At 44.7% G+C, this 23,081-nt stretch overlaps 1 protein-coding gene across 4 annotated transcripts in view; it reads right to left on the bottom strand.

The window, feature by feature from the left end:
* Positions 1 to 1,384: 1,384 nt before the first annotated feature.
* LOC106569837 (casein kinase I) overlaps positions 1,385 to 23,081 on the bottom strand; it is a 57,408-nt gene continuing 35,711 nt past the window's right edge. Inside the window, exons 4-12 of one of the 4 annotated variants that reach the window (XM_045694568.1) lie at positions 18,770 to 18,918; positions 11,592 to 11,826; positions 10,188 to 10,273; positions 8,726 to 8,810; positions 7,178 to 7,323; positions 5,169 to 5,252; positions 3,890 to 3,991; positions 2,359 to 2,465; positions 1,385 to 2,164 (exon numbers count right to left, since the gene is read on the bottom strand). In XM_045694568.1, coding sequence (XP_045550524.1) covers positions 2,113 to 2,164; positions 2,359 to 2,465; positions 3,890 to 3,991; positions 5,169 to 5,252; positions 7,178 to 7,323; positions 8,726 to 8,810; positions 10,188 to 10,273; positions 11,592 to 11,826; positions 18,770 to 18,918 — 1,046 coding nt within the window. In that variant the 3' untranslated portion in view covers positions 1,385 to 2,112. Of the gene's footprint in view, positions 2,165 to 2,358; positions 2,466 to 3,889; positions 3,992 to 5,168; positions 5,253 to 7,177; positions 7,327 to 8,725; positions 8,811 to 10,187; positions 10,274 to 11,591; positions 11,827 to 18,769; positions 18,919 to 23,081 lie in introns of all 4 variants that reach the window. The other 3 variants (XM_045694567.1, XM_045694570.1, XM_045694569.1) reach the window with 3 other exon arrangements.

Consider the following 23,081-nt stretch of genomic DNA (forward strand, 5'->3'; position numbering starts at 1 on the left):
GGTAACTGATTTGGACAAGCAACATAAAACCCATAGGTTTCTGTCCCAAATGGCACCCTATTCCCTTTATAGTGCACTACCTTTGACCAGGGACCATAGTACTTTGCTCAAAAGTAAATGATCCCAGAATTCCATGTTTTCTTTATTTCTCCAAAGTGCAATTTTAAAGAAGAATGAAATATCTGTTTCTCTCAATCTATCCTCAGTACCTGAGACCAGCCACTGTCAGACACCACATCCATCCTCAGTACCTGAGACCAGCCACTACTGTCAGACACCACATCCATCCTCAGTACCTGAGACCAGCCACTGTCAGACACCACATCCATCCTCAGTACCTGAGACCAGCCACTGTCAGACACCACATCCATCCTCAGTACCTGAGACCAGCCACTGTCAGACACCACATCCATCCTCAGTATTTCTGTATTTCTTTCCTGTCTGTAATGACACACTGTGTTATTCTGGAGTTCCTGTCTGTAATGACACACTGTGTTATTCTGGAGTTCCTGTCTGTAATGACACACTGTGTTATTCTGGAGTTCCTGTCTGTAATGACGCACTGTGTTATTCTGGAGTTCCTGTCTGTAATGACGCACTGTGTTATTCTGGAGTTCCTGTCTGTAATGACACACTGTGTTATTCTGGAGTGCCTGTCTGTAATGACACACTGTGTTATTCTGGAGTTCCTGTCTGTAATGACGCACTGTGTTATTCTGGAGTTCCTGTCTGTAATGACGCACTGTGTTATTCTGGAGTTCCTGTCTGTAATGACACACTGTTATTCACACTGTGTTATTCTGGAGTTCCTGTCTGTAATGACACACTGTGTTATTCACACTGTGTTATTCTGGAGTTCCTGTCTGTAATGACACACTGTGTTATTCTGGAGTTCCTGTCTGTAATGACGCACTGTGTTATTCTGGAGTTCCTGTCTGTAATGACACACTGTTATTCACACTGTGTTATTCTGGAGTTCCTGTCTGTAATGACACACTGTGTTATTCACACTGTGTTATTCTGGAGTTCCTGTCTGTAATGACACACTGTGTTATTCTGGAGTTCCTGTCTGTAATGACGCACTGTGTTATTCTGGAGTTCCTGTCTGTAATGACGCACTGTGTTATTCTGGAGTTCCTGTCTGTAATGACACACTGTGTTATTCTGGAGTTCCTGTCTGTAATGACACACTGTGTTATTCACACTGTGTTATTCTGGAGTTCCTGTCTGTAATGACACACTGTGTTATTCTGGAGTTCCTGTCTGTAATGACACACTATAAAATAAAAACTACTTTGTAAATGTAACACATTGTTGTGTTACAGTTTAGTCTTGTCTTCCTCTGTCAATGTTCAGCACGTTAAAAATGGACCACAGACAACAGTTTGTTCTCTGTCCTTTAATAGTCTCTTATTTATGATCTCTCAGGTCGTTCCTGGCTCTCTTCATTCATTTATCCATTCATCCACCCATCATGAGCTCATCTTCAGGCCTCGTCCGTCCGTCCATCCGTCCGTCCGTCCATCCGTCCATCCGTCCATCCACCCATCATGAGCTCATCTTCAGGCCTCGTCCGTCCGTCCATCCACCCATCATGAGCTCATCTTCAGGCCTCGTCCATCCATCCATCCATCCATCCATCCATCCATCCATCCATCCATCCATCCATCCATTATCCTCATAGAAATATACACATTTATTCCTTACAATCTTCCTTCTTCTTCAGGTTTAGAATATAAAACAGGTCCAACAACACAGACAGTCCTGGTTCTGTCCCATTGGGTCCTGTCCGTCTGTAGCGGCAGGTCATCACAGTCTGTTGTAGTACTGCAGGAGGGCCGACAGGGGGCGCTCTAACTGAACACACGCAGAGTGAGACTGACAGAGAGGAGGGTGTAGAGTACTGGGCTCAGCTCAGTTTCAGTACTGCTTCCTTCCCTCTGTCAGTGTGGTTGCCAACAACTCCTCCTCCTCCTCTTCTTCACTAGTGTCTCTGGAGGCCTTTCCTCTTCTTCACTAGTGTCGCGAGAGGCCTTTCCTCTTCTTCACTAGTGTCTCTGGAGGCCTTTCCTCTTCTTCACTAGTGTCTCTGGAGGCCTTTCCTCTTCTTCACTAGTGTCTCTGGAGGCCTTTCCTCTTCCTCCTCTTAAAGAAACAGCAGCACCTGAAACAGAACAAAGGAACAGCAATAGGATGAGATTATAACATTGAAAAAACGAAATACAAAGACTCACCCCCAATTCTAAACTGACCCCTCACCCCTAGTGCCCTGTCTGAGAGGACATGATATACTAGGAGGAAGCAAGGATAGAGGGAAGGGGGGGGGGTAGAGGGCAGGGGGAAGGTCGTCCATCTCACTTGGTGTCGTCGGCCACCTCCACCTCGGCCGGGGCGGTGATGGGTGCATTGGAGTGGCCCGCCGTCGGGTCGTCTGTATTCAGCTCCCCATTGGTTGAACTCAACACCTGCAGGGGAGCATCATGGGAGTATCATAGACCACCAGATAATGACGGCTTACTGTGGTCCAAAATATCTAAGGTATTATTATGAGACTTCTGAATGTTGTAGATAGAAATGTAATGAGTAGAGCCGACAAGATTCCCTATTCTACATGATAGAAATGTAATGAATAGAGCCGACGCGATTCCCTATTCTACATGATAGAAATGTAATGAATAGAGCCGACGCGATTCCCTATTCTACATAATAGAAATGTAATGAATAGAGCCGACGCGATTCCCTATTCTACATGATAGAAATGTAATGAATAGAGCCGACGCGATTCCCTATTCTACATGATAGAAATGTAATGAATAGAGCCGACGCGATTCCCTATTCTACATGATAGAAATGTAATGAATAGAGCCGACGCAATTCCCTATTCTACATGACAGACAATCGTGTCTTCTACACAATACATTCAGAAGTCTCACTCTCACCTCACAAGCTCGGTCATAATCATTTGTAATGTTGCTTAATGCTGTAATGTAATGAGATGAAAACTGGTTTCCTCAAGATGGTTGTGTGAGATGGTCCCATATATGCCCCTATATAGCGCACTACTGTTAACCAGGGCCCATTTGGTTCTGGTCAAAAGTAGTGCACTACATAGGGCATTTAGTCCCTCGGCCCCGGCAGGGTACAGCTAGTCCCTCGGCCCCGGCAGGGTACAGCTAGTCCCTCGGCCCCGGCAGGGTACAGCTAGTCCCTCGGCCCCGGCAGGGTACAGCTAGTCCCTCGGCCCCGGCAGGGTACAGCTAGTCCCTCGGCCCCGGCAGGGTACAGCTAGTCCCTCGGCCCCGGCAGGGTACAGCTAGTCCCTCGGCCCCGGCAGGGTACAGCTAGTCCCTCGGCCCCGGCAGGGTACAGCTAGTCCCTCGGCCCCGGCAGGGTACAGCTAGTCCCTCGGCCCCGGCAGGGTACAGCTAGTCCCTCGGCCCCGGCAGGGTACAGCTAGTCCCTCGGCCCCGGCAGGGTACAGCTAGTCCCTCGGCCCCGGCAGGGTACAGCTAGTCCCTCGGCCCCGGCAGGATACAGCTAGTCCCTCGGCCCCGGTAGGATACAGCTAGTCCCTCAGCCCCGGTAGGACACAGCTAGTCCCTCGGCCCCGGTAGGACACAGCTAGTCCCTCGGCCCCGGTAGGACACAGTTAGTCCCTCGGTCCCGGTAGGACACAGTTAGTCCCTCGGCCCCGGTAGGATATAAGCCTAGTACGACGTGTGTAGAATGTGAGGGCAAAAGAGGGTAAGGAGAATGAGTTGGAGAAAGAAAAACGTGAGCAGAGACTAGTGCTGCAGAAAGAGAGCTAGGAGAGAAAAACAAGGAGAATAAGAAAGAAAGCAAGAGGCAGAGTATTGAACATTGCGGGGCGACGCCCACAGCCCAGTACCTGGACAGAGCCCCCCAGCCTATCAGCTGTTAGATGGGACCCCAGCAGCTCCCTATTGGTCACTGGAGTGGGCTGGGAATCACTTCCTTTGGGTTCTGGCGACTGGTGCGACAGCAAAGGAGGAAGTAGAGGGAGGAGATGGTGAGGGAGGAAGTAGAGTGAGGAGATGGTGAGGGAGGAGATGGTGAAGGAGGAAGTAGAGGGAGAGAGATGGTGAAGGAGGAAGTAGAGGGAGGAGATGGTGAAGGAGGAAGTAGAGGGAGAGAGATGGTGAAGGAGGAAGTAGAGGGAGGAGATGGTGAGGGAGGAAGTAGAGGGAGGAGATGGTGAGGGAGGAAGTAGAGGGAGGAGATGGTGAAGGAGGAAGTAGAGGGAGGAGATGGTGAAGGAGGAAGTAGAGGGAGGAAGTAGAGGGAGGAGATGGTGAAGTAGGGAAAGAAAGAAACAAAAAAACAGCGTTTAAAGACGTCTCTCTCCCGGTCAGGCAGCTACTTAGACACTGCTCTACCGGAGGACGGACAGACAGACCTGAGGGGCGGTGCGGTGACGTGGGAAGAAAAGAGTGCACGTGAGGAGGAGTGCATGACAGAAGACTACTCGTGTGACATGAAGAAACACAAGCGGCTGAAGAAGCCACTGGTGTGAGATGAGACTGAACAAGCTGCTGTTATGAGACTGGCTTCGGTTGGTGGGTCTGGTGCTGCTGTTATGAGACTGGCTTCGGTTGGTGTGTCTGGCATTGGCATTGTCAGTGGCAATCTGTGGTTTGATGAGTAAGGCCAGTTATACAGTTAGTTTAGCCTGGATAACAGTCTGTTTCTAGTTTCTTTAATATCGCCTGGATACCAGTCTGTTTCTAGTTTCTTTAATATCGCCTGGATACCAGTCTGTTTCTAGTTTCTTTAATATCACCTGGATACCAGTCTGTTTCCGCTCTCTTGCCAACTCCTTATTGAACTGTTGTGACTGTTTGGCTTGACAATCAGAGTAGGAGTAGGCAAAAGCACCAACAGATCTGGGACCCGGCTACAGATCTGGGACCCGGCTACAGATCTGGGACCCGGCTACAGATCTGGGACCCGGCTACAGATCTGGGATCCGGCTACAGATCTGGGACCCGGCTACAGATCTGGGACCAGGCTGCAGATAGTTAGTAAGAAGCTAACAACTTGGAACATTGTAAATGTAAAATTCTGCTAATGCTGAATGACATTTGTGAAATGTGTGTGTTCAGTGTGTGTTTGTGTGTGTGTTCAGTGTGTGTTTGTGTGTGTCCTACCTGGTTTTTGGTCTGTTGCGCTGCCTTGTCTCTGCTGCTGGACTGTAGGAGGGGCTCACTGGGGACTGGACCAATAGGAGTGGGCTGAGGAGTCGTCACAGGTGAAAAGTTAACAAAACATGTTATTTTTCAGAAAGCCATGTCCTACATCAAGCTGCTCAGAGCCATGTCCTACATCAAGCTGTTCATCAGAGCCATGTCCTACATCAAGCTGCTCAGAGCCATGTCCTACATCAAGCTGCTCATCAGAGCCATGTCCTACATCAAGCCGTTCATCAGAGCCATGTCCTACATCAAGCCGCTCATCAGAGCCATGTCCTACATCAAGCTGCTCAGAGCCATGTCCTACATCAAGCCGCTCATCAGAGACATGTCCTACATCAAGCCGTTCAGAGCCATGTCCTACATCAAGCCGTTCAGAGCCATGTCCTACATCAAGCCGCTCAGAGCCATGTCCTACATCAAGCTGCTCATCAGAGCCATGTCCTACATCAAGCTGCTCATCAGAGCCATGTCCTACATCAAGCTGCTCATCAGAGCCATGTCCTACATCAAGCTGCTCATCAGAGCCATGTCCTACATCAAGCTGCTCATCAGAGCCATGTCCTACATCAAGCAGCTCAGAGCCATGTCCTACATCAAGCTGTTCATCAGAGCCATGTCCTACATCAAGCTGTTCATCAGAGCCATGTCCTACATCAAGCTGCTCAGAGCCATGTCCTACATCAAGCTGTTCATCAGAGCCATGTCCTACATCAAGCTGCTCAGAGCCATGTCCTACATCAAGCTGCTCATCAGAGCCATGTCCTACATCAAGCTGCTCATCAGAGCCATGTCCTACATCAAGCTGTTCATCAGAGCCATGCCCTACATCAAGCTGTTCATCAGAGCCATGTCCTACATCAAGCTGCTCATCAGAGCCATGTCCTACATCAAGCCGCTCATCAGAGCCATGTCCTACATCAAGCCGCTCATCAAAGTCATGTCCCAAATGGAACCCTGTAAACTCCTACACAAAGTGCACTACTTTTGGCTAAAGTCACAAATAGAACTCACTCAACTATATACATCAAATCTAGGACATAGGTAATACTACAGTAATACTGAGGGGTTAGGGTTAGGACTGAGGGGTAATACTAGGGTTAGGACTGAGGGGTAATACTAGGGTTAGGACTGAGGGGTAATACTAGGGTTAGGACTGAGGGGTAATACTAGGGTTAGGACTGAGGGGTAATACTAGGGTTAAGACTGAGGAGTAATATTAGGGTTAGGACTGAGGGGTAATACTAGGGTTAGGACTGAGGGGTAATACTAGGGTTAGGACTGAGGGGTAATACTAGGGTTAGGACTGAGGGGTAATTCTAGGGTTAGGACATTTTACATTTTAGTCATTTAGCAGACGCTCTTATCCAGAGCGACTTACAGTAGGGAATGCATACATTTCATACATTTGTTTCTCCGCATTAGGACTGAGGGGTAATACTAGGGTTAGGACTGAGGGGTAATACTAGGGTTAGGACTGAGGGGTAATACTAGGGTTAGGACTGAGGGATTAGGGTTAGGACTGAGGGGTAATACTAGGGTTAAGACTGAGGGGTAATACTAGGGTTAAGACTGAGGGGTAATACTAGGGTTAAGACTGAGGGGTAATACTAGGGTTAAGACTGAGGAGTAATACTAGGGTTAGGACTGAGGGGTAATACTAGGGTTAGGACTGAGGGGTAATACTAGGGTTAGGACTGAGGGGTAATACTAGGGTTAGGACTGAGGGGTAATACTAGGGTTAGGACTGAGGGGTAATACTAGGGTTAGGACTGAGGGATTAGGGTTAGGACTGAGGGGTAATACTAGGGTTAAGACTGAGGGGTAATACTAGGGTTAGGACTGAGGGGTAATACTAGGGTTAGGACTGAGGGGTAATACTAGGGTTAGGACTGAGGGGTAATACTAGGGTTAGGTCTGAGGGGTAATACTAGGGTTAGGACTGAGGGGTATTAATAGGGACTGACCAGTGGCTTGCCGACCCAGTCGTACTCGTAATCAAAGACGTAGCCGTTCCTATCGAAGAGGTCGGTGAAGAGTTTCCGTAAGTAGTCGTAGTCCGGCTTCTCAAAGAAATCCAGGCGCCGCACATAACGCAGGTAGGTGGCCATCTCTTCTACAGGGAGACACACACGTTACATTCAGGTAGAATCACACCTGTCCTATTCATTCAGGTAGGATGACACCTGTCCTATTCGTTCAGGTAGGATCATACCTGTCCTATTCATTCAGGTCGGATCCACCTGTCCTATTCATTCAGGTAGGATCATACCTGTCCTATTCATTCAGGTATAATCACACCTGTCCTATTCATTCAGGTAGGATCACACCTGTCCTATTCATTCAGGTAGGATAACACCTGTCCTATTCATTCAGGTAGGATCACACCTGTCCTATTCATTCAGGTAGGATCACACCTGTTCTATTCATTCAGGTAGGATCACACCTGTTCTATTCATTCAGGTAGGATCACACCTGTTCTATTCATTCAGGTAGGATCACACCTGTTCTATTCATTCAGGTAGGATCACACCTGTTCTATTCATTCAGGTAGGATCACACCTGTTCTATTCATTCAGGTAGGATCACACCTGTTCTATACATTCAGGTAGGATGACACCTGTCCTAATCATTCAGGTAGGATGACACCTGTTCTATTCATTCAGGTAGGATCACACCTGTTCTATTCATTCAGGTAGGATCACACCTGTTCTATTCATTCAGGTAGGATCACACCTGTTCTATACATTCAGGTAGGATGACACCTGTCCTAATCATTCAGGTAGGATGACACCTGTTCTATTCATTCAGGTAGGAAAGAAAACACCTAGTTGTCATGGTGATGAAAGGCCTTCTGGTTCAGGTTAGTCTGTAGAGGTAGTGTTCACACGTTCCAAATCATTTCCACAGGTTGGGAGAAGGTTAAGAAAGAAAGGCCGGCCGGCCTCCTGGGCTTCTCACGCACGACATTGTCTAGGGTTTCACAGAGAATAGTGCAACAAACATCCAGTCAGCGGCAGTCTTGTGGGCGAAAAACAGCTCGTTGACGAGAGGTTGAAGGAGAACGACGCAAGCTGACAGGCTGGCCTCAAACAGGAAGATAACGGCGCAGTACAACAGCGGTGCGCAGAACAGAACTCTCTGACCCTCGTCATGGATATGATATTACGGCAGACGACCACACCGGGTTCCACTCCTATCAAAAACAAGACGACGCGGCTCCAGAAGGGACGTGATTACCAACCCTGGACAATTAAGGAGTGGGAAAATATTGCCTGGTCTAACGAATCCTGGTTCCTGTTGGGGTCATGCTGATGGCAGAGCCAGGATTTGGCGTAAGCAGCATGACTCCATGTCCCCATCCTGCCTGGTGTCAACGGTATAGGCTGGTGGCGGTGGTGTAACGGTATGGCACACCTTAGGTCCCTTGATACCAAGTGAACAACGTACTAGATGGGTGTACCTAATAATACTGTTCTGTAACTGTTTTATTTCAGGAAGATAGATACACAGACCTGGGAAGCTCTCACACAGCACCTCGATGGGCGTGGCTCTCTTGGTGTCACCTATCTTCTGATAACGCTCCTTCAGAGTGTCTGCCTGGGAGGGGAGAGAGGGAGAGGAGGGGGGGGGAGAGGGAGAGAGAGAGACGGAGAGAGAGACAGAGAGAAAGAGACAGAGAGAAAGAGAGAGAGAAAGAGACCGAGAGAAAGAGAGAGTCAGAGAGAGAGAGACAAAGAGACAAAGAGAGACGAGAGAGAGAGAGACAGAGACAGAGAGAGACAAAGAGAGAGAGAGAGAGAGAGAGAGAGAGAGAGAGAGAGAGAGAGAGAGAGAGAGAGAGAGACAGAGAAAGAGAGACAGACCGAGAGAGAGAGAGAGACAGAGAAAGAGAGACAGACCGAGAGAGAGAGAGAGACCGAGAAAGAGAGACAGACCGAGAAAGAGAGAGACCGAGAAAGAGAGAGACCGAGAAAGAGAGAGAGACAGAAAGACAGAGAAAGAGACACATACAGAGAGAGAGAGACAAAGAGAGACTTCATTGCCTGTTGGGTATTTTTAATTCTGGAATGAAATACCAGAAGTGTTAAAGGGTTAACGGACCAATCAGGGAATTGTGATGGCTAACTTTGATATGGGTTTCACACAACAGACAACGTTCTCTCTGAACAATGTCATGTGAAGTACGTCGGTCAGTGTGTTCAGTTAGTGATGTGCATAGAGACATGTGACTGACTGCTGTCTGTCTGGACTGATAAGACAGCAAGGACAGACTAGCTGGACCTTTGACCAACGGTAACTAGCTGGACCTTTGACCAACGGTAACTAGCTGGACCTTTGACCAACGGTAACTAGCTGGACCTTTGACCAACGGTAACTAGCTGGGCCTTTGGTCAACGGTAACTAGCTGGGCCTTTGGTCAACGGTAACTAGCTGGACCTTTAATCAACGGTAACTAGCTGGACCTTTAATCAACGGTAACTAGCTGGAACTTTAATCAACCTTTAATCTAGCTGGACCTTTGGTCAACAGTAACTAGCTGGACCTTTGGTCAACAGTAACTAGCTGGACCTTTGGTCAACAGTAACTAGCCGGACCTTTGATCAACAGTAACTAGCCGGACCTTTGATCAACAGTAACTAGCTGGACCTTTGATCAACAGTAACTAGCTGGACCTTTGACCAACAGTAACTAGCTGGACCTTTGATCAACGGTAACTAGCTGGACCTTTGATCAACAGTAACTAGCTGGACCTTTGATCAACAGTAACTAGCTGGACCTTTGATCAACAGTAACTAGCTGGACCTTTGATCAACAGTAACTAGCTGGACCTTTGATCAACAGTAACTAGCTGGACCTTTGATCAACTGATAACATATGGGAATTGTTTAGTGTAGTGTGACGTTAAATTAGTTCCTAACCTTAAGGTGTGTGACGTTACATTAGTTCCTAACCTTAAGGTGTGCGAGTTCCTACCTTCAGGCCTTGCCAGGGTAGACTGCCTCGCAGGAAGTACATGAACATGTGACCTAGAGCTTCCAGGTCGTCTCTCCTGCTTTGTTCTACAGAGAGACAAGAAACAAAACACAGTTTCAGAGACACACACATCTTCACACACACGCATCGTTTCGAACACAGGAACAAATTAGTTCTAACTAAGAGAAAATCACTTTTTTTCCCACCTTTATTTAACCAGGTGGCCAGTCGAGAACAAGTTCTCATTTACAACTGCGACCTGGCCAAGATAAAGCAAAGAAGTGCGACACAAACAACAACACAGAGTTACACATGGAATAAACAAAACATATAGTCAATAACACAATAGAAAAAAAATAAAGTATATATACAGTGTGTGTAAATGGCGTGAGGAGGTAAGGCAATAAATAGGCCATAGTAGCGAAATAATTACAATTTAGCAGATTAACACTGGAGTGATAGATGAGCAGATGATGATGCGCAAGTAGAAATACTGGTGTGCAAAAGAGCAGAAAAGTAAATAAAAACAATATGGGGATGAGGTAGGTAGATTGGGTGGGCTATTTACAGATGGACTATGTACAGCTGCAGCGATCGGTTAGCTGCTCAGACAGCAGATGCTGACAATCGTAACTGTTGAAGCAGATAAATAGACTAATCCTTGAACACAGTTCCATAACGATTCACTCTGATTCAAAGGACTGGTGTAGCAAAACACGCGTGATAGCCGTTACCTCAGGGTATCGTTGGACTGACACCACTATGGATTGACTTTCTGTCACCTCGAAAAGTAACACGACAGACTAATACAGTTTGGATTGGAGGATTTCAAATCAGGTCATCCACTGATTTAACATGACAAATTAATTTGGGCTTAAAAAGGGACATTTTTACATTTTCCTCTCCAGCACCGCCCCAACATCAAACATGTGAAAATGGAGCATTTCTATTTTTTTGTAGTAAAATATATATATATATGGTTAAAATCAAATGATGCGCACTAATGATGTCATCGGAAACACTCATCTTCCGCCATCTTTGTCATGGGTCTTTCTGGTCAAATATATTTGGGATCACCTGGATCATACAGAACACATCGAATCAGGCTGTTGACCTTTACCCAGGTGAGTATTGATGCTCATGTAGGGTGTAGTGCCCATCAGGCTGTTTACCTTTACCCAGGTGAGTATTGATGATCATGTAGGGTGTAGTGCCCATCAGGCTGTTTACCTTTACCCAGGTGAGTATTGATGATCATGTAGGGTGTAGTGCCCATCAGGCTGTTTACCTTTACCCAGGTGAGTATTGATGATCATGTAGGGTGTAGTGCCCATCAGGCTGTTTACCTTTACCCAGGTGAGTATTGATGATCATGTAGGGTGTAGTGCCCATCAGGCTGTTTACCTTTACCCAGGTGAGTATTGATGCTCATGTAACGTGCGGTGCCCGTCAGGCTCTTGTGCTCCCTGTAAGGGATGTGTTTCTTGGTCTCGGGGTCGATGTACTCTTTGGCCAGGCCGAAGTCTATGATGTGGATGGTGTGCTGCCGCTTGCTGCCGGGCCGGCCAACCAGGAAGTTCTCTGGCTTCACATCCCGGTAGATCAGACTCCTGGTGTGGACGAACTCCATCCGCGTGATCTGGGGGAGGGAGGGAGGGAGGAGAGGGATGAGAGAAAGGAGGGATGAGAGGGAGGAGGGAGGAGAGGGATGAGAGAAAGGGGGAGGATGGAGGAGAGAAAGGAGGGAGGAGGGGGGGGAGAGAAAGAGGTCCACTTTAGCTCAGTTGAGTTGGTAGACCATGGTGCTTGCAATGCCAGGATAGTGGGTTTGATTCCCGGGACCACCCATACATAAAATGTACGCAGGAGAGAGTAGGCAGCCTGATCAATAGAGTAGCAAGAGAGGGCCTCTGAGTGGTTCCCCAACATAATGCTCCAGATACTCAACTAGTCTAAAGAAGGGCTGTTTTATTGCTTCTTTAAGCAGAACAGTTTTCAGCTGTCTAACATAATTGCAAAAGGGTTTTCTAATGATCAATTAGCCTTTTAAAATGATAAACTTGGATTAGCTAACACAACGTGCCATTGGAACACAGGAGTGATGGTTGCTGATAATGGGTCTCTGTACGCCTATGTAGATATTCCATTAAAAGACATCAGCCGTTTCCAGCTACAATAGTCATTTACAACATTAACAATGTCTACACTGTATTTCTGATCAATTTGATATTATTTTAATGGACAAAAAAATGTGCTTTTCTTTCAAAAACAAGGACATTTCTAAGTGACCCCAAACTTTTGAACGGTAGTGTATATAACAGAAAAAATGTTTGCTGTTATTCTGTTTATCTCACTCTTAACAACTTAGTAGTTACTGTATTTCTGACTGCTTTTCTTTCTTTTTGCAACATGAAATCCCTATCGGTTAGCATGTGGAACATTCAGGGCCTAAACTCATCAACCTATCAGTTAGCATGTGGAACATTCAGGGCCTAAACTCATCAACCTATCAGTCAGCATGTGGAACATTCAGGGCCTAAACTCATCAACCTATCAGTCAGCATGTGGAACATTCAGGGCCTAAACTCATCAACCTATCAGTCAGCATGTGGAACATTCAGGGTCTAAACTCATCAACCTATCAGTTAGCATGTGGAACATTCAGGGTCTAAACTCGTCAACCTATCAGTTAGCATGTGGAACATTCAGGGTCTAAACTCATCAACCTTCAGACTGAAGAGCTTAACACTGGAGTTCAACAAACATCTGAAAGATGTTGACGTCATCATTCTGCAGGAGACATGGTGTAAGGCTGACGTTGTCACTCACGGTCCCACAGGCTACAGAGAGGTAATTGTGCCGTCACAGAAACACAGCTCTGTCAATAGAGGCAGATACTCTGGAGGAATGATCATTTGGTACTAATCCGAAATAAAAAATCTAATTGATCCCCTCAAAATTGGTAAATATCACATTTGGTTAAAACTGAAACAAGAACTTGAACTGACAGAAAAATATGTGTTCCTTTGTGCAATATATATCCCCCCCTCAGAATCCACATATTACTCAGAGGAGATGTTCCCCAGCCTTCAGGAAGAGACGTGCCATTTCCAGGCCCAGGGAAATGTGCTCATCTGTGGGGACACAGATGCACAGGAACACTACCTGATCTAATGAGCACACGAGGGGACAGCTTTATTACAGGCCATACTGTCCATAACTGCCTTAATCTCCCCCATAGAAACAACAGTGACAGCACCATCAACAAAAACGGAAGGGATCTGTTGCAGCTCTGTCGAAGCCTGGGTCTGTACTTTGTCAAATGGTAGGTTACTCTTTGGAGAGATTCACCTACTGCTCACCTCTTGGCCACAGTACAGTAGACTATATGATTACAGACATTGACCCTTTCTCTCTCAGCTCATTCACTGTCAAGCCACTAACACCTCTGTCTGATCACAGCCAAATTACGTTGTTCCTCAAAAGAACAGACCTGGAAACAAACACACATTCACAGCCCAGTAAGCTGTACAACATCAGACATTCATACAGATGGGGCCCAAAACAACACAGAAAAATACCAGAAAGCAACCTGGAACCAAAATATCCATACACTCTTAGATAACTTCCTGGATACCACATCCAATCACAGTAACGACATCAATCTATCAGTACACAAAACATTAACTATATATTCAGGCAAACAGCAAAAGAAGCACAACTGAAATTGATTAAAAAATTGTTTTAAAAAACACCAGAAATGACAACTGGTTTGATGCAGATTGTAAAATTATAAGGAAAAAACTTAGAACACTGTCCAACCAAAAGCACAGAGACCCAAATAATGGTGAATTACTCCTTCATTACTGTGAGACTTTAAAACTCTATAAACGTACACTCAGAACCAAAAAAGCACAGTACAACAGCAAGCATCTGACACTATTTGAGGAGTCCATAAACACAAACAACTTCTGGCAAAATTGGAGGAATTAGAGATACAAAATGGTGACATATGGACAACCCATTTTAAAACGCACCGTTCAAATTGACAAATGCAGAACAACGCCAAATTCATGAGAAGTTGAATGGATTAGAAAAAGCTATAAAAGACAATCAAAATCCATTGGACTCCCCAATTACTGACCAGGAGCTCTATAAGAAACTTCAGGCTCTCAAATGTAAAAAAGCATGCAGACCTCATCCTAAATGAGATGATGAAACTCACTAGTGCAAAATTTCAAATTGGCTATATTAAAACTGTTTAATTTGATCCTGAGTGTAGGTTATTTCCCTGACATCTGGAATCAAGGACTCATAACCCCAACCTTTAAGAACGGAGACACATTTGACCCTAACAATTACAGAGGCATTTGTGTGAACAGTAACCTGGGGAAGGTTTTCTGTAGTATTATAAATGTAAGAGTTCTAAACTTCCTTAATAAGCACAATGTCTTGAGTAAAAGCCAAATTGGATTTATACCAAAACATCGCAGGACTGATCATATTTACACCCTACACACCCTGATAGATAAACATGTCCACCAAAATAATACCAAAATATACGCTTGCTTTATCGATTTTGTCGTGGATGAATCAGAATTAGTTGGGTAACATAGATAATTAAGATGTTTTATTAGTATAATATGCTTATGAGAGATACTTGTCATTAGAAAGTGTCCTTTGACTCTGGAATGTTTCAGTTACAATTTTCCCTTAGCTGGGGCTCAGACACTTGGGGCCCAGAGAGGGGAAGAGGTCAGACTTGTCTTTTACTTGTCTCTGTTGCTCTGCAGAATATCAGCAAGAGAGGAGGACAGAATGAAATATTGTCTTCATGTGAATGTCTCTTTTTCATGTGAATGTCTCTTTACCTATTTCTTAAACCATGTGAAGGGATGCGTGATTAATGGGGAACCAATGACTTGTCTCCACAATGTCTGTGAGCAAGTCACTCCCTCCTTTTCTTTATTGTGGGGAGGATTATGGCAGTAAATGGACCCTTGTATGTCCTCTCTTAGATCTCACACTTATCCTGTGATAATATATGGCCTAGAGGCTCACTCCCCAGTGAGCCTGTCCAGGAGTAGGGTCAAGAGGGGGTTTGCTTGAGATGGGAGTATCTGGAGTTGACAATTGATATATGCCATTGGATGAAATGGTGTTTTTGTTCAATACCGTACCAGGGAGGGACAGTTCTAAGGGGACCAGATACTGGACTATACAATTAATCCTGTTGACATAGCAGTTACTGTCTGATGTGTTTTATTGATATCTGTCATACAAAACTTAACCTTTGTGAACTGTTACTAAGTATCTGTGGTTTGTCAATGTACGTTGAAGGGGGTATCGTTGCTATAAAAGATCCCTGTAGCAATTCTGTAATCACCTTCCTGGTTCATTCGAGAGAATGCATTAGTGGGGTCAAGAACTTTTGCAAAAGTATCTTAATTAAGTATTAAAGATGTAGTTTAACTCAGACTGGTGTGTTTGTAACTCCTCATTTGGTAATGCGGAAATTAGCCACCACAATTTCCAAAAAGCATTTGATTTTATTTGGCATACAGGACTGTTCTACGGACGACACACAGCTGTACATTTCAATGAAACATGGTGAAGCCCCAAAATTGCCCTCGCTAGAAGCCTGTGTTTCAGACATAAAGAAGTGGATGGCTGCAAACTTTCTACTTTTAAACTCAGACAAAACAGAGATGCTTGTTCTAGGTCCCAAGAAACAAAGAGATCTTCTGTTGAATCTGACAATTAATCTGGATGGTTGTACAGTCGTCTCAAATAAAACTGTGAAGGACCTCGGCGTTACTCTGGACCCTGATCTCTCTTTTGAAGAACATATCAAGACTGTTTCAAGGACAGCTTTTTTCCATCTACGTAACATTGCAAAAATCAGAAATGTTCTGTCCAAAAATGACGCAGAAAAATTAATCCATGCTTTTGTTACTTCTAGGCTGGACTACTGCAATGCTCTACTTTCCGGCTACCCGGATAAAGCACTAAATAAACTTCAGTTAGTGCTAAATACGGCTGCTAGAATCCTGACTAGAACCCAAAAATGTGATCATATTACTCCAGTGCTAGCCTCCCTACACTGGCTTCCTGTTAAGGCAAGGGCTGATTTCAAGGTTTTACTGCTAACCTACAAAGCATTACATGGGCTTGCTCCTACCTATCTTTCCGATTTGGTCCTGCCGTACATACCTACACGTACGCTACGGTCACAAGACGCAGGCCTCCTAATTGTCCCTAGAATTTCTAAGCAAACGGCTGGAGGTAGGGCTTTCTCCTATAGAGCTCCATTTTTATGGAATGGTCTGCCTACCAATGTGAGAGACGCAGACTCAGTCACAACCTTTAAGTCTTTACTGAAGACTTATCTCTTCAGTAGGTCCTATGATTAAGTATAGTCTGGCCCAGGAGTGTGAAGGTGAATGGAAAGGCTGGAGCAACGAACCGCCCTTGCTGTCTCTGCCTTGCCGGTTCCCCTCTTTCCACTGGGATTCTCTGCCTCTAACCCTTTTACAGGGGCTGAGTCACTGGCTTACTGGTGTTCTTCCATGCCGTCCATGGGAGGGGTGCGTCACTTGAGTGGGTTGAGTCACTGACGTGGTCTTCCTGTCTGGGTTGGCGCCCCCCCTTGGGTTGTGCCATGGCGGAGATCGTTGTGGGCTATACTCGGCCTTGTCTTAGGACGGTAAGTTGGTGGTTGGAGACATCCCTCTAGTGGTGTGGGGGCTGTGCTTTGGCAAAGTGGGTGGGGTTATATCCTGCCTGTTTGGCCCTGTCCGGGGTATCATCGGATGGGGCCACAGTGTCTTCTGATCCCTCCTGTCTCAGCCTCCAGTATTTATGCTGCAGTAGTTTGTGTCGGGGGCTAGGGTCAGTCTGTTACATCTGGAGTATTTCTCTTGTCTTATCCGGTGTCCTGTGTGTATTTAAATATGCTCTCTCTAATTCTCTCTTTCTCTCTTTCTGTCTTTCTCTCGGAGGACCTGAGCCCTAGGGCCATGCCTCAGGACTACCTGGTATGATGACTCCTTGCTGTCCCCAGTCCACCTGGCCGTGCTGCTGCTCCAGTTTCAACTGTTCTGCCTGCGGCTATGGAACCCTGACCTGTTCACCGGACGTGCTTGTTGCACCCTCGACAACTACTATGATTGTTATTATTATTTGACCATGCTGGTCATTTATGAACATTTTAACATCTTGACCATGTTCTGTTATAATATCCACCCTGCACAGCCAGAAGAGGACTGGCCACCCCTCATAGCCTGGTTCCTCTCTAGGTTTCTTCCTAGGTTTTTGGCCTTTCTAGGGAGTTTTTCCTAGGGAGTTTTTCCTAGCCACCGTGCTTCTTTCACATGCTTTGCTTGCTGTTTGGGGTTTTAGGCTGGGTTTCTGTACAGCACTTTGAGAATATCAGCTGATGTACGAAGGGCTATATAAAAATAAATTTGATTTGATTTGATTCTACAAAGTTATTGAAAGTGGTGTGACATAATTAAAACAATGTATACTGGCAATATGTTCAGCATTAAAATTGTCAAGAAAATAACTGAATTCTTTAACCAGGGGCGGGGACTTCGCCAGGGTTGCAATCTGAGCCCTGCACTCTTCAATATTTACATAATCGAATTGGCCACTATTCTAGAAAAATCCTTATCCCGTGGTGTTAGTCTCTACAATTCAGAGGTTAAGGTGTGGGGTCCACTTGCAAAACAAGAGTTCACCAAATGGGACAACCACCATTGAAACCCTGCATGCAGAGTTCTGTAAGATTATCCTACATGTCCAGAGGAAAACTACAAACAATACATGCAGGGCAGAATTAGGCCAATATCCACTAATAATAACTAAAAAAAGAGCAAATAATTTTTTGGAAACATCTAAAATACAGTGACCCCCTCTCATATCATTACCAAGCCCTGCAATGCCAAGAGCTGAGCAAAGAAAAGAGTCCCCTCATCCAGCTGGTCCTGGGGCTGAGTTCACAAACCTGTTCTACTAACACACTGAAGCCTCAGGACCCTCATCCAGCTGGTCCTGGGGCTGAGTTCACGAACCTGTTCTACTAACACACTGAAACCTCAGGACCAGAAAATCCAATCAATCAGAATAAACCAAATTACAACACAGTCAAAACTAAACTACATTGCTTATTGGGAAACACAAGCACAAACAAAGCAAAATGCAGTGCAATCTGGCCCTAAATCGACAGTACACCGTGGCAAACTATTTGAGCATGGTTACTGAGCAAAACCTTAGAAAAACCTTGACAAAGTACAGGCTCAGTGAGCACAGCCTTGCCATTGAGAAGGGTAGACACAGGAAAACCTGGCTCCCTGTATTGGAAAGGCTGTGCAACCACAGCACAACAACAGAACCGGAGACAGAGCTGCATTTCCTGACAAAATGTAAAAAATATAAAACAATGGGAGTGAGAGAGAGATAAGGAGAGACACCAATTCAGAGACAGAGACAGAACGAGAGAGACAGAGACAGAGACAGAGAGAGAGAGAGAGAGAGAGAAAAGAAAGATGAAATGGAATAAAGAGTCTGTGTATTTGTACCAGCTGAATAGCGATCATGAGGACGGTCTTGAGGGAGAAGGTTCTGTCACACAGATCAAACAGGTCTTCCAGACTGGGTCCCAGCAGCTCCAGAACCATGGCATTATACTTCCCACAGGGCCCGAAGTAGAACACCTGGGGGACGCCCTCTGCAGAGACACAGTTTAGTGACAAAGTGAATGGTTTCACAAACACACTGAAGGTGCAAAAGCAAAACATATAACAGTGTGTGATTATAATAAGACATATTGCTTAAAAAAAACACACAAAAAAAACATTAAAACAAAGCTTCAATTATAACTTAGAATCAAGTGAGTGTTGGCCTCAATTCATTATTGCACATATTATTGCATATTATTATATTATTATTACATTATTATTACATTATTATTATTATTACATATTAAAGAGCTATTGCTCTTTAAAGCCAACACCAGTCCTCTTGGTGCCAACGGGACGATACATTTTGGTGAGGTTTTTTTCATGACATCATTTTCTGGAATTTTGCCAAGCTGTTTAAAGGCACAGTCAAGTTAGTGTATGTAAACTTCTGACCCACTGGAATTGTGATACAGTGAATTATAAGTGAAATAATCTGTCTGTAAACAATTGTTGTGTCATGCACAAAGTAGATGTCCTAACCGACTTGCCAAAACTATAGTTTGTTAACAAGAAATTTGTGGAGTGGTTGAAAAATGAGTTTTAATTTTAAATGACTTTAATTACAACCTAAGTGTATGTAAACTTCTGACTTCAACTGTACATGTAGCCTAGTCAAATAATTAACATCCAATCACATTAACCGTTAATCTCTCGCAGGTATTCCACTAACGGTTCGTATGTAGCCAAACGTAGCTGCTGCTCATTCCGTTTGCTTGAAAATGGATAAATGGTTAAACAAAGTAAGGCCCGCGTCCATAGAGACACATACCAGCTTTTCTGGTAGTACTGCTACTACTACTACTAGCAGTACTACACCTGCATCTGTCAACGACACAAGTGGTTCTGCTTCCACGAGCACATCCAATGCTAGCATCAGTAATTCTACATTTGTTGTTAGCCCAGCTAGCATGGACACTGACAGTTGTGAATCTGATGCAGCCGAAGAGCTACTGCCCCTTACCCGGGAAAGCACCAAACAACAGACAGGGACGTTGGACCATCGAAGAGGTGCAAATATAATGAGAACTACATTGATTTGGGGTTCACTTATATTGTGAGTAGTGCCTTTCCTCAGCCACAGGGTGTTATATGTGCAAAAGTACTCTCTCACAACTCAATGAAACCTTCACTCTTGCGCAGACATTTAGAAACAAAACATGCCCATTTGGAAAATAAGCCACAGGAGTTTTTTGAGAGGGAATTAAGATGACTTTCGAGTAGTAAAACATTTATAAACGCAACAGATACCATTAATAAGAAGGAGCTAGAAGCGTCTTATATGGTGAGCTACCGAGTGGCTAGGACAGGCAAGCCCCATACTATTGTGGAGGACTTAATTCCTCCTGCTGCCATGGATATGACTGGGACAATGCTGGGGGAAAAGGTCATAAAAACGACACAGACAATGCCTTCTTCAAACAACACTGTTTCACGACGCACCAGTGACATGGCAGGAGATGTTTCGAAACAATTACTGCTTTGCATACAAGCCAGTGAATTCTATGCGTTACAGCTGGATGAGTCAACAGATGTGGCGTGGCCTGGCACAGCTCCTGGCGGTTAGAGCATTAGACAAAAAACCGAAAGGTTGCTGGATCCAATCTCCGAGCTGACAAGGTAAAAATCTGTCGGTCTGCTCCTGAACAAGGCAGTTAACCAACTGTTCCCCGGTAGACTATCATTGTAAATAAGAATTTGTTCTTAAATGACTTGCCTAGTCATAGCCTGGTTCCTCTCTAGGTTTCTTCCTAGGTTTTGGCCTTTCTAGGTAGTTTTTCCTAGCCACCGTGCTTCTACACCTGCATTGCTTGCTGTTTGGGGTTTTAGGCTGGGTTTCTGTACAGCACTTTGAGATATCAGCTGATGTAAGAAAGGCTATATAAATAACTTTGATTTTGATTTGATTAACTTTGTAAGGCTAGGGAGCAGTATCCTGAATTCCGGATGACTGACGTGCCCAAAGTAAACTGCCTGTTACTCAGGCCCAGAAGCTAGGATATGCATAGTTATGGATATGCTATGATATGCAAGTTTCCAAAACTGTTAAAATAATGTCTGTGAGTATAACAGAACTGATATGGCAGGCGACAACCCGAGGAGAATCCATCCGGAATAGGCCATTTCAATGCAAGCCTGTAAAGTTTCCTATGGTATGTGGTCCCGTGTGGCTCAGTTGGTAGAGCATGGTGTTTGCAACGCCAGGGTTGTGGGTTCGATTCCCACGGGGGACCAGTACGCGGAAAAAATTTATGAAATGTATGTATTCACTAATGTAAGTCGCTCTGGATAAGAGCGTCTGCTAAATTACTAAAATGTAAATGTAAAATGGGATATTCAAAAGAATTCCTCCCAGGTTGCAGTTCCTATGGCTTCCACTAGATATCAACAGTCTTTAGAAAGGTTTTCAGGCTTGTTTTTTGAAAAATGAAGTTGTAGTTTTTCCAAGGTGTCTCTCATTAGAAAAGCACTCTTGTTGCGCGTGTGAATGAGGTGTGCGCTCTTCGTTATTTATCTTCCCTATTGAACATACTATTCTCCGTCTTAAATTGTATTGTTTATTTAGATATTAGAGTACCTGAGGATTAATTAGAAACATTGTTTGACTTGTTTTAACAAACTTTACAGGTAACTTTTTGGATTTGTTTGTATGCATGTTGAACAAGTGGATTACTGAATCAAGGACATTTTTGGGATATATACAGAAGGACAAAACAACTATTTGTTGTGTAGCTGGGACCATTGGGATTGCAAACAGAGGAAAATCTTCAAAAGTAAGTGATTTATTTTATCACTATTTGGGATTTTGTGACGCCTGTGCTGGTTTGGAAAAGTATTTTGGTGTGGGGCGCTGTCCTCAGATAATCGCATGGTATGCTTTCGCAGTAAAGCCTTTTTGAAATCTGACAACGCGGTTGGATTAACAAGAAGTTAAGCTTTTAAACGATGTAAGAAACTTGTATTTTCATGAATGTTTAATATTACGATTTTTGTATTTTGAATTTCGCGCTCTGCAATTTCACCGGATGTTGCCATGGTGGGACCCTAGCCCAAAGACGTTAAAAATAGTTTAAGTAAAAAAGAAAATGAAAAAAATATTTCCGTTACGTTTATGGGGGCGTCAATTAAGGAAGACGTCCTTTTCTGACAACAGGATAGGATATTTTTTTAAGTACTGGACAGCTTTGTGACATCAAATGGACTTTGGTGGTCAACGTGTTGGTACCTGTACTTATGGCGCAAAAGCCATGACAGGGAGACATAGTGGAGTGGTAACGCGCGTGCAAGCAGTTGCTCCCGACGCCACTTGGGTCCACTGCAGCATCCACCGAGAGGCTCTTGCTGCCAAGGGAATGCCTGACAGCTTGAAAGACGTTTTGGACACTACAGTGAAAATGGTTAACTTTGTTAAAGCACGGTCCCTGAACTCTCGTGTATTTTCTGCACTATGCAGTGATATGGGCAGCACCATGTAACGCTTTTACAACATACAGAAGTGCACTGGTTATCAAGGGGCAAAGTATTGACATATTTTTTTGAATTGAGAGACGAGCTTAAAGTTTTCTTTACTGACCATAATTTTCACTTGTCTGACCACTTGCATGATGACGAGTTTCTCACACGACTGGCCTATCTGGGTGATGTTTTTTCTCACCTGAATGATCTGAATCTAGGATTACAGGGACTCTCCGCAACTATATTCAATGTGCGGGACACAATTGAGGCTGATTAAGAAGTTGGAGCTCTTCTCTGTCTGCATTAACAAGGACAACACACAGGTCTTTCCATCATTATATGATTCTTTGTGTGCAAATGAACTCAAGCTAACGGACAATGTCAAATGTGATATAGCGAAGCACCTGAGTGAGTTGGGTGCGCAATTACCCAGGTACTTTCCCGAAACGGACGACGCAAACAACTGGATTCGTTGTCCCTTTCATGGCCTGCCTCTAGTCCACTCACCAAAATTGCAACAAGGGGTTCTGTGAAAATGTAATTTTAGCTTCCCTGTGGCTCAGTTGGTAGAGCATGGTGTTTGCAACGCCAGCATGGTGTGTGCAACGCCAGGGTTGTGGGTTCGATTCCCATGGGGGGCCAGTACAAAAAAAAAAAAAATGCATGAAATGAAATGTATGCATTCACTACTGTAAGT

This window comes from Salmo salar, chromosome ssa14 (assembly GCF_905237065.1).
Source record: "Salmo salar chromosome ssa14, Ssal_v3.1, whole genome shotgun sequence".
Lineage (NCBI taxonomy): Eukaryota > Metazoa > Chordata > Actinopteri > Salmoniformes > Salmonidae > Salmo > Salmo salar.